The 12,439-nt window shown below is 37.4% G+C and overlaps 1 protein-coding gene across 2 annotated transcripts in view; it reads left to right on the top strand.

Moving 5' to 3' along the window:
• The window catches only part of LOC110986591 (extended synaptotagmin-2-like), a 36,698-nt gene extending 26,459 nt beyond the window's left edge, over window positions 1-10,239 (top strand). For both annotated transcript variants that reach the window (XM_087140438.1, XM_022248568.2), the window contains 7 exons: window positions 115-165; window positions 548-783; window positions 1,328-1,420; window positions 1,799-1,933; window positions 2,064-2,169; window positions 2,848-2,897; window positions 5,338-10,239. In XM_087140438.1, the coding sequence (XP_086996564.1) occupies window positions 115-165; window positions 548-783; window positions 1,328-1,420; window positions 1,799-1,933; window positions 2,064-2,169; window positions 2,848-2,897; window positions 5,338-5,368 (702 nt within the window). In that variant the 3' untranslated portion in view covers window positions 5,369-10,239. The remainder of the gene's footprint in view (window positions 1-114; window positions 166-547; window positions 784-1,327; window positions 1,421-1,798; window positions 1,934-2,063; window positions 2,170-2,847; window positions 2,898-5,337) is intronic.
• The last annotated feature ends 2,200 nt before the right edge of the window (window positions 10,240-12,439 follow it).

Here is a 12,439-nt window from a genome sequence, read left to right as displayed (position 1 = left end):
GGTGGGTTACTCCTTGGCACTATCCCTTCAGTAAACTTGGAGAGTTTAGTGTTAGTGACTGGGTTAGTGAATTCAGACTAATGAGTAATTTTTAGTTTGCTTTTTGCTTTGCAGGGTTTGGAGCGTAAAAAGGCTGTCAAAGTTGCCAGTCCAAGAGCTGTTTTGGTAAGGGGGCAAATTTGCATTTCTTTTTACTACACCTCATAAATATTCATGAGTAAGATGAAACATTTCAGTGGCCAATTTTGCCACTTATTTGGAAGGAACAACTGGTACATGGCCAAGGGACGTCATCCTAGTGAGTATCCTGCTGGCTGCTATGTGGTAGTGTGTACCTGGAACCCGCCTTGTAGATGTGTAGTGTGTGGCATGCAGTCTTTACGGAACCTGTCTGTTGTGGTTCTTGCCAGACACGTGGAACTTAGCTGCTCAGAAACAAATTGTATGTTGACCTGAAATTTGTTATTTTGTCGATTTGCCTATGAATGATTTTATGAGGTGTATTAAAACAAATTTATTAATTTGCATAAATTTTTTCATAATGCAGTTGTCAGAGGTGAGTGTGGATGTTGACGAAGCAAGTAGTGACAGTCCAGAACTGAAACCCCAGCGGCAGTACTCCCCTGTTTTCAAGGAGAGCTCGGTGGATGAACCGGTGCCCCTAGGACCTCAGGGAGATGTACCGTCCAGTCAGCCAGACACTATGTCTTTGGCTTCCAGCCCTGAGGAGGCCCAGCCTGTCAGTGACACTGAGCTGAGGAAGCGACTGGTGCAGCACTCAAAGTGAGAAGGCTTTTTTTTCCCTCAAATCTCCAGTTCGTCCCTGTCTTCAGTCACATTTCAAGCTCCTTAAAGGGTCTATGTGATGACAGTTTCTTAGCCACACTTGTTTTTGCATCTGTAGACTCTTCTTCAATGAATGAAACGTATTTTACATTCTTGGGTGTCTTGAACAGTATAATTTAAGTTTAAGTCAGTTTAGATGTTGAAGATAAGAACCAAGACTGAGTATAGGAAACCAGAAAATACCTACCTGGTGCTACGAAGGACAGAAGCTAAACTCAGAAAGTATTTGCTTAGTGAAACAGGTCACCAGCCTAACTGTCAAAGAGATGTATATTGTTTGTGATTTGATGCCAGGAGGTTTTAAGCACATGACACAGCTAATAACCTTCCTGCCTAGCACTTCCTAACTTGACATATCTAATAACTGTCTTGCTTAGCACTTCCTAAGACCAAGATTACAGCCAAAAAATTTGTCACTTGTGAGCATGAGAATGTCATGCCCTTAATTTGTTGTTTTGACTGGTTGAATGTTTTCTTAAAGAGAGACTCAAGATGCCCCATTTGGAAAGTTGCAGGTTACCCTTCGATACAGTGCCCCCAGGAATCGATTGGTGGTGGTTGTGCACAAGGGATTGTAAGTACTGAACCATTCTTGCTGTTTGGGAGAAATCGAACCTGCTACTTATGCTTAGGCTCATGACTGTCTTTGTGAAAGAACTTCATGATGGCCCCAACCACAGCCCTAGTCCACTTCAGACTTCAAAGCAGTAAGCACAGCAAAAAGCATGTAAACTTCAGAGGCAGAATTTCTTTCAAATACAGCAGCAAGGCAACAACAGAAAACTCAAACTATATGCAAGCATAAAGACATTTTAACATGAGAATTAGCCTTGTATAAACAAAATACCATGTGTGGAGCTGTACCATGAACTTTGACCAAGATCACCATATTTAGGAAATGGCCGACACTTGATTATGAATATATTTTTTGGTGTGTTTATCAATCTTATAGAAACATCAAGCGTCATGGGTCAGATGATCCGCCCGACACATATGTCAAAACGTACCTACTTCCAGACAAGTCTAAGTCTGGCAAACGCAAGACAAAGGAAGTGAAAGATGCCCATGAGCCAGTCTATGATGAAACGTAAGGAGATTTACATGTATATGTAGTAGTAATGATAACATTGGATTTTGTTTTGAATGACTTGATAATTTTCAATATTGTTTTTTTAAGATAGCATCAGCTCAGCTTTTCATTTTTTCTCCTTCAACAGATTGGAGTATTTGATTGGAGCAGAGGAAGTGAGTGCTAGGACACTGCAGGTTATGGTCAAAGACAGCTCCCGGTTTATCTCTCTGTCAGACCCTGTGATTGGCCAGGTTAGTTCCTCAAGTGCATGATCTGCCAATAATTGTTTTCCTACCGGACAAAAATATAATGAAAGTTATCAGACCCTATGCTTGGGCAGTTAATTTTTGTGATTAATGACCCTCCAATATACTTTGGTCATGGAACATTCAATTTATGAGGTCATTAGCACTTTACTTTGATCTGTGTATCAGGTTCTTGAGAATAGATGGTTCTAAATTACACTTCACTTTCTAGGGCACCATTTCAAAATGCTTATTTGGTAGGTGTTGGACAGAATGGTCTGACCGATATATTTGTTATCGGTTGGCTATCAGGTTAAGTGTTCTCAAGAGGCCAATTCTAAGTGATAATTGCCTTTACATTGCATTACTCCCAAGGCTATGTAGTTCCAGTGGTGCAACACCCCCTCCTCTATTCACTCAACACAAGTCACTGTTAGGTCGGATGGCTCTGTCCGATAGTCAACCCATAGGAATTTTGAAATGATGACTAAGTAAATTTTGTTGCCGTTTCCCATACAACAACTTGTCAAAATCTTTCCCCATATATTCCCCTTGATTTTGATTGGATTGGTCAGAAAATTCAGTTCGGAGTATCTGCCAATAAACCTTTGGAATTTCAAAGATTTATTGTCAATTTGGTTTAATTTATTTACTGTAATTTCATTTCCTCTTTACCCTTTCCAGGTTGAAATTAAGCTCAGCGAGTTGGACATCAGTAAAGCAACAACAGACTGGTAAGTTCCTGCCTAAAGTCAACTCTGGGATTTTCATTTTCTGATATGGGCTGAATGCATAGTACATTTGGGTTTTGTCCAGTTGTTTGATTGATGTTGAAACTGTTGTGAAATCTTTGAGTCTTAGTCAAAGATACTTTATATTAGCTCAGAAAAACTTAAAGAAAAAGAAAAACTGTAAGAAGAAACTTGTGACTGAGGCTCATTTGAGACCTGACCTGAAATATCGGGCATTAAAACACCTGTTGTGACCAGATCCTAGGAAGTGCACCTCAGGTGCATGTATCACTTACGTGTACTCACTTTCATTGGCATTGTGAGGGGGGCCGAGGGGGGGTCACTTGTCACCCTTTGCGTCGCCCATTGTGTGTTCCACTCAGAATGAAGATGAAAATTAAGATGAAATGTTCATCTGTGATTTCCATTTTGCAAATTTTCTAAGGCCTGTAGCATTTCTGATGATTTGTAACTTATTTTGTTAAAGACCAACTCCAACGGTTTTAACAGTTGAAAACAAACTATCATTGTGTTAAGTGTTTAATGAATCATATATTCATTACCAAATCATGTGTGCATTGCGTCTGTATTTTTTTGTAATTTTGCCTAAACTTTTGAACGGTGTCTTTGAGTTTTGTGAAAAATTTCCACAATCTGACCGCTGGCGACACTGTTGAGAAACAAAATTTATATGATGTAATATCGGAGAAAACATTGAAAAATGTACATGAACATGGAACTTCATGTATGTGCGGCGCATAATGGAGATCGATCTGTGTGCTGGGTCTACTGGTACTGTGCCGCATTATCTCTATTCCATCGAGAGTTTGCGCTCCTTTCTTCATGATTTACAATAATGCTGTGTCATTGGTAGATGTACGAGAAATTCTGCAACAGAACCAAGATTGAAATTCTTCCTGTTTCCGAAGAATGAGAGCATTACCTAAAGTGCATGCACTGTGGTATTCTCTCTCCACGGTAATACATCATCACAAAAATCAATATTCACTAGATGCTAATGAGTTGTGATGACATTTCCAGTTTTACAATACCAGACTGGACTCGCAGGAAAAATGGGTACAAAAACTGTGTTTTATTAACACAAGAATGTGTATTGCAAGGGAGATATTGATATGAGCCACTCTTGTTAGACTCTTCTGAATAGGATTAAATATTAAAAAGTTAGCATCGTTGGAATTGGTCTTTAAGGTGTGTTACAAATTTCATGGAGCTGTCAGAATGAAGTAACTTTTTCCATCACTGTTGTGCTATTGACTACAGTTTTGTAAACCAGGTACAGTACAATGCTGCTACAAAGACCATGACACTATACGTTCCATGCAAAATGCTTGGTATAGCCATCATTTTTATTGTGACGTTTAGTCACCTATGCACCTGTTCCCTACTCTGGCCCATTCAACATATTGGGCTTGCCTTACAAATGCTTCTACGTGAAAATTTTTGGGCCAACACTACTGACACAAAAAATCAAGTTAAAAAATAATAATAATAAACGTCAGTTCTTATATAGGGCATATTACAGAATGTCTATATGCTCATTTTTTTCAGTGTATGTTCATTTCCTTCCATATTTCACCTTTAAGGGCAGTTCTCAATGGAAGTGCAATAATGATATGGAATCCAGTTCCCAGTAATTGTTTCCATTGATTGAGTTGTTACTCATGCAGACATGCAGTACGGTGACACTGGTGTCCGCTGCTAAATTGGAATTGTAATAAAAGGGCTAGGAACCATTCTATAGCACATAATGATGGACATGTACATGTATGACAGAAGTCAGCAACAGGAGTCGGCAAGCATTATTGGAAATGATTGAAACTAGCCAAATATTTAATGAAGATCTCTGCAAGTTCAATTGCAAGAGCTAATCCATCTGTGTGTGTATGTATTTTTCTCATTTCATTCAATGTTTTTATCAGTGTAAAACATCCTTGTCTTTGTTGCAATAACATGCAAGATTTTTGCATCAGATTCTTAATAAGAGGGCAGTCTACATGGCTGCCTGTACACAGATAAATATGTACCTACGAACCCTACGGACTGTGTCACATGTTGATTGTTGTTCCTTCTTGAGTAAGATTTTTCTGAAGCCTTGTTTGAGATATCATCATTAGCTCTAAATATTCTTTTTTATGTAAAGCAAATTTCCAATATTTAGTTTAAGTGCACAGAGAATTAAGGAGCCAAGGGCATGTTTGGTATACCCATTTGTTCTATACATCAGTGTTTGGTATAGCAGCATTGTACTGTACTGCGTTAAATATACTAAAAATGTTTTAAGAATCATGACCAGATGGTGACAAAATGATACCATCATGGATATCCAACTGCTTTTGTTTAAGGGCAAAACTTGCCATAGCTTTGTAGTTTCCATTCCATGCTGCAGGTCTTCTGTTATTTTCTTTTGCTTGTCTGTGAATAGGTACATTCTGAAGCCTGCGGATTCCGATTAGATCTTGCCAGTATTCCCTACCAGTGTCTTCAGTAACATGTACAAGGAGGATTCCTGTTCATTGGCAAGGAACCACTCTTTTATTTCAAAAGATAAGTAAGGATCAGGGTGTCATAGGTCAGAGGCCATAGATTTCTAGCTAATTGTTTTGGGACAGGTTGAATGAAATACCTGGGAAATATGTGCCTGTAAAGAATCATGTGCTAGGTTTTGCCAACCAAAATGGGTACATCTGAGTGGAATAGGCCTTTGTGTATAAGAATGGTCAGACGATTTAGATTCTGTGCATAGAAATGACAAGGAACTATTACATTATGCAGTCTGATATTAGTTATGCACCTAAGTAATCAAAGACTCAAAGAGAAATATAGATGAGTACACTTTTGCTGTAGTTTTGTGCTCATCAAGTTGAAAATTGAAGCTCTTCAGTGTTTGACTTGTTATTCCCACAATTGTTAGTATACTTGCCATGGAATTCCTTTGCTTGCCTACTCAGTGAGCTACACAGCGCTCTCATGGGATTAGTTTGCCCTTCTTCTTAGATAAAGTGAATGCATAGAACCTCATCATGTGGGGCTTTTTTGTCATTCGCATTTGAAACAGATTTGACTTGATATGTACATCAATTGTTCAAGTGCTAGATGCTTTCATAAGCTAAGGAATCATTCTGGTGCTGTTGTTGACTCCTAGAAGTAGAAAAGTAATAGCTTGTTATAAACAATATAAAAACTATATACTAGTGTGTGGAGTACATTAACGACCTTTCTTCATAAAATTGGGAAATTTATGCACTTTCTAACCAAAGAAGGGTTAACAGATGTACAAATAGTAGTATTTACAAATAATACGGGTGATTCACAATTGTGTGCTTCCAAGAGTTTACAAAGCATTTGCCAATCACGATGCGCGAAATCTCTCACCCAATGGGCGTTTGAAAAGGGTCAACAGATTTCGTGCATTGTGGTTAGCGTTGCAAACTCTTGGAAATGCACTATTGTGAATTGCCGGTATTGCTGATTTTTGACAGTTCTGTTACTTGATTGGGTGAAATGCTTGTTTTCTGTGTTGTGCACTTGTAAAGATTGAGTCTTCAACAAACTATAGAGTCTTCTGTTTATTGATGTGGCCTTTTGCACAAGTCTGGTATCCCTACAGTTAATATTATTTTCTTTGGACTTCAAAATATTTCCACATTGCTTGCCTGTAGACCCTTGCCTCGGAGGTCATTGACCCTATTAAAGTTAATTGAAGTGTATGATGTATGGCACCTGTGTGTAACTGTGTCTTCAGGTGCCTTGCTGTCATGCAGGGACTTGGTGAGGTTTACTTAAAAATTTGTAAGACCCACTGTACCAACATCTTTGTCTGGGCTGCTTGGTCCCTCTGGACAAAAAGTGAAAATAAAACAGGAAAAGGGGAGAGAAACCAAAGAAATTTGAAAAATGAGAGGGGAGAAAATTTGCCAAATTACTTAAAAAAAATAGTCAAACCTCCAGTCAGTGATTGTTTGTCAATTAACTGAAGAGTGCTTTGCCCTCCCCATAATTTTTCCCTCCTGGAAAAAGTGGGAACCCCCCCTCCCGAAAGAATCCTGGCAACGGCCATTGTTTTATAAACCAAAAAACCCCAGATTTTGAACCACATCTGTAGTCTCTCATGCGTGGTAACTATTAAACATTCAAGATAGTATCCAAACTAGGGAAAATAACACAGTATTGCTGGATGAAAGTGGTTAAAATACATTTAGTCCTTTTACATTGCACTTGTCGCCGCATGAGCATTTCAGTAATAAGAGTTTCATTATTTATGCAGATTTGGATATCAGACAGAAAACTTCAAGTAGCGTTTCTGTAAGATTTTATTTTCAGCATTATATATTTTTTACTTTAGATTTAACTTTGTGTTGTGTCATATTTTTGTGGAGGCTGATTTAAGGATATAAACTTTGGAAACGCGGGTATAAGCATGGAAATGCATTACTATTAATTGTATTTTGTGTAGTGTATACATGTAGATGGCAATTTACTAGTGTTTTGCTTTAAAGTTAGGAATATAAAATGGACTTTGTCTTTTCTAACTTGTATCAGGGTGATGGTTCGTAAAAAAAATATTAACTGCAGCAAAGACTTTAATGGCAGACCTGTGGCCATGGTGGGATAAATCCTACCCCACCGCATCCACAGAATATGATAGTTTTTAATACAGACGTCTTATAACTGTAACAAAATGTAAAGAGCTCAATAAATTAACCCAAAAAAATTTGAAAGACAGATAAAATGCAACTAGGACACTTACTGTGACTACGATTTGAAGTCCTTCCCACCCAGATTTGTCACTTGTGTTAAATAATGCTTGCTTTATTGGTGGAGGTGTACTGTTCAACCACTGAATGCCAGAGGTATTTTGATTCCAAAGATAGTCATGTTGAGTTTGACAACTTGGTTGCTGTACAACCCCGAAGAAGTCAAATGTGACCCAATTTTAATTAAGTTACCAGTCGCCAGAGCCACGTAGGGGTTAAACCCTTTGAAAAGAATCTTGCACAATGTAAATCAGTACGACCTTTCACCTTTTTACTTACATATTCCTTTGGTCAGGATGCCAAACTGAGGAAAACATCCTAACAAAGACCTCGCTTAATTGACATAGTAAAATAAAATTACTGTGAAAAATTTCTTTTATACTCAATATTTGGATCTGGTTCACAAATGCAGACTTGATCACACCAAACAGACCAATTCCGGCATGAGATTCGTGTACAACAGGGCAAAGCCCCCATGTAATGGTGTGAGAATTGTGCTTTGATTTAGAGTAATTGGCCAGGGATCGTTTGTCTTAACAATAGCTGGCAAGATGTGTCCACCATTACTGAGGGCTTCCTGAATGAACAGGGCTCTCGTGCTTGGAGTGATGTTTGTGAAAAGGATTTTCGCTGGATTATTGCCATATACTTACGCAAGAATAAATTGCTAAAGAAAACAAAATCTGCCATAACCGTGGTCAAAAAAATCTAGAAATTTTCTGTGCACAAATCAGTGAAACATTGAGTTCGTTGCCTTGACATCATAGTTCTGTTCATGAATATGCAAATTGCATTAGCATAAAAAAAACAAAATTTGGGTTAAAATTGCAAAACAAAACTTCAAAATAAGGTTAAGTGAAACCCAAAGATGCAATTTCAAAGGTTTTAGTAAAATTTATAAATTCTTTCTATTTCCTGGTTCCCTTAACCCTAACCCTCCTCAATCCTTCACCTGTTGGAGGACTGAGGAGTGTTAGGGTTAAGTATGTGTCATTATTTAGTGTAAACTGTTGTAGAGGTTCTGTTTTTGCTAATACGCGTTGTCAAGTTTTTTATTTTTATTATTAATTTTTTTTAATGCATAGACATTTTTGTTGGTGACTGAATCTCATGAAAGCTTCAGTAGTGTGCTTAATTTTTTTAATAGCAAGTTTGAAGTTGCCTAGCTATGTGGTGCTACATTTATTTTGACGATTTCCGAAACGGCAAATACTTCCAACATGTGCATTTTACACACCCTGGGGAGACATTTGACAAATATTTTTATGCTAATGCCAGGACTGAACAAATCAGTGTGAGAGTAAGAACTTGGCCAGTGTTTTATCACCGATGACAGAATGCTGGAGATCAGTTTTTTTCAGCCTTTATAATACACAGTGATTCAAGCAGTCAGGCTAATGTAGTCGTGTACACTTAACCCACACCTGTTTTCGTGGACTTTGTGTTGACCCCTGCACCTGTTACGCATGATGTAGATGGATTTGACATCCCTCACGTGATCACGTTTCTGTACTTTATACTGTGAACTCGTTTTAAAGCAGATACCTTATTATCAGTTGTGTGTTTCAAGTTGTCAGTTATTATGTATGTAGGACACAGGAAATCATTGATTAATATAAAATTGTAACGGAGCGGGAAGTAACATTGTCAAAAGTATTCATATGATGAGATTTTATATCATGAGTGGAGTCTAAGCCTTTGCCCCTCAGAATGAATGCACCGATGGTCATTCTTAGGAAGTTGAAATTTATATTTTTGGTAGCTAAAATAATGATTAGTGAAATTGTGGTATAGAGCAAATGTAATGGCACGTTTGAAAAGGACATTATGGTGTTATGAATCCTTTCGTGGACAGAGAACGTTATCTTAAAATTTAGACAAATTGTTTCCGCTTTGGTGTGAAATCCGTTTCCATTTAGCACTGTCTATGGAGAGTTAACAGGGAGTAGGATTGGGAGAGTATCTCAGCCACAAGAAGCTAGTACATATATTAACACGATTGACATATTAAGAGGTATTGTAACAGTGTTGTCTCTGATCATACGCTGATAAGAGAACAGCTAATTTAAAGGTTTGTTTAGTTTTTAATATTAAACGAATTTCAGTAGGGGATTTATCAAGACTGCGCATTATTAGCAGATTTTCAATACCAAAGTGGATTTTGCAACAAAAAGGTTTTATTTTTCGTAGCAGAAAATTTGTGAGCCCTATCTTTATTTGACTATCAAACTTGAAAAATGTGACAGAAAAGATCTTTTACAGTACCAAAGTTTGGAAGATAATTTTGTAGTCAGGGTGAAAGATATCTCGGAGATATCCGAGTAACTTAAGAATTAAAATTAATTGGAAGAGAGGATAAAAGTAAGGGAATATTCTGTGCAACAAGTCATATTAGACTTGTTCGTATTCTGTTTGTAAAAATCTCTGCGATCAAATGCCTCTCAATAACTAGAAGTTTTCTGACTAACTAATCCCTACCCAAATAGTGCCTTTTTCCATTAGCTACAGAAGATGTCATTAATGGAGTTAGTGAATTACCTAATAAAAACTTCAGGAGTTGTTCAAATTGATTGTACATTGTTGAAGACTGAGATCCACGCTGTCTCTCAGCCTCGAACATTTGTCATTAATTTATCTATCTCCAATGGTGTAGTGTCTGAGGATATGAAGATTGCGAGGGTGACCCCAATCTTCAAGAACGGTAACCGTCTTTTTATTAATAAGTACTGGCCAATTTTATCAAAAGTCCTTTTTCAAAAGTCCTGTGTGATTTATAAGCGTACACTGATTTTTTTTAGATAGAAATAACAGTTTCAATTAATCAATTTAGATTTCGAGAGAACCATTCAACTTCACGTCCCATAATGAATTTTAAGTTACTTGACAAGATCACAAATGATCTGGACGTATCAGCTTCTACTATTGGTATATTTCTAGACCTCTCCAAGGCCTCTGACACCCTTAACCATGACACACTTCGTTTTAAATTACATAATTATGGCATCAGGGGAGTTGCCTTGGAGTGGTTTAGGAGCTACCTATGTAATCGAAAACAATTTGTCGAGAAATGATACCAAGAGAAATGATATATTGTAAAATCTCATTTGGCGTACCTCAGGGATCCCTACTAGGGCCCCTTCTATTTACCATGTATATTACTGACATTGAAATTCCTCTGATTTAGCTTCGTCCATCCTTTTGCCGAAGACTGTAACCTGTTTTACTGCCACAGTGATCCAAACACACTTTCTGATGTTGTCAACTATGAACTATGTAAAGTCCTAACCTGGATCAAAGCAAACAAATTAACTCTTAATTTAAAGAAAACTAATTTTATGATATTTTGCAGAAAGAAGCACCTATTTAATGCAGATATTCGTATTGACAATGCTTAAATCAGCCAGACTGACTGTGTTAAATTCTTTGGACTTTATAGTTATGATAACCTTTCCTGGAAAACACATATTACCGACATATGTTCCGTTATATCAAGAAATATTGGAACAATTTGTAAATTGAGACGTACTCTTCCGTCTGATATTTTAAGGACTTTAATACATTAGTGTTGCCCTACTTAACATATGGAATACTTGAGTGGGACCTCTGTGGTTTGATAAATAGAATACATAAACTTCAGAAAGGTTTTGCGAATAATTAATTCAGCAACGCTTTATGAATATTGTGATCCTCTTTTATAAATGTAAAGTGTTGAAAATTGGTGGTATTTAGGATAAGTATGCCAACTAGCCTCATGCATCAATTTAATACACAAGAAATCTATTTGCTGAATGTTCACAAGAAATGTAAATATTCATCACCGCTTTACTAGACGATGTTCAGACTTCCGGTGTGTCTCTTCACGTTCTAAGCTCGCTGTTAAATTAATACAGTTAGGCATGAAGGCTCTAGGCTATATAATTCACTGGATCATTCGTTAAAAATATTTGTAGTCTGTCCTTATTCAAATACAAATATACAAATCGCTTACTGATTAATTACCTAAAAGTAATAATTCATTAACGGGTTTTACTGGCCAAGTTTTGTCCCTTGTAATATTTGTTATGTTTATAAATGTGTGTGTTGTTGTTAGGCCATGTACAAAATTACTTGGTTCGCATCCCCGCCCGCCCTAAAAAGCCGCCTGTTTCCCCCACCCTTTCTTTTTTGACACACCTGTTAAATGGCGGTAAAAAGAGCGTAACAATATGTCAGAGTAGCCATCAGACACAAACGATGCTTGTGATTATGTGCAGATCGCGCCACCTATCATTTCGATACGAACGTTGTCACGAAAATGGAAAAAAGGAGCGCAAAGTTAGTTCACCGTAGCCGGCTATCGTGTTTTGCTGTATGAATTAAACAAAATCAGTTTTGAAAAAGGCATGTGATTCACTTTATTGTGAGCATTATTATTTTCATCAATAAACTGCGTCATTTGGAACTGAATCTCTTAAATGAGAAAACCTCCCGCCCGCCCCTGAAAAATGAAAGGCCTTGGATTCTAACCAACTGATTTTTGTTCATATGGCCTTATCTAACTTAATTTCTGGGGGTCACTACTAGACAAGCTCTGCTTTTTAAAGGCCCCCATCCACATTTATTGCTGTTAATCTGCGATATGTATTGTATTGTTATGTGGAAATAAACAAGATTGATTGGTTGAAATTGATGAAAAGATGACATCCGGTCAGTGGAAGTTCAGGGATTTATGGAGTGTTTTGTTTCTTTGCAGGAGCGGAATAGATTGGTTCAGTATTTACATATATAGTC

This window comes from Acanthaster planci, linkage group LG08, assembly GCF_054643075.1.
Source record: "Acanthaster planci isolate LZ-2023a linkage group LG08, COTS_SCS, whole genome shotgun sequence".
Taxonomy (NCBI): domain Eukaryota; kingdom Metazoa; phylum Echinodermata; class Asteroidea; order Valvatida; family Acanthasteridae; genus Acanthaster; species Acanthaster planci.
The sequence above is the reverse complement of the archived record's forward strand: the minus strand, read 5'-3'. Positions and strand labels throughout refer to the sequence as shown.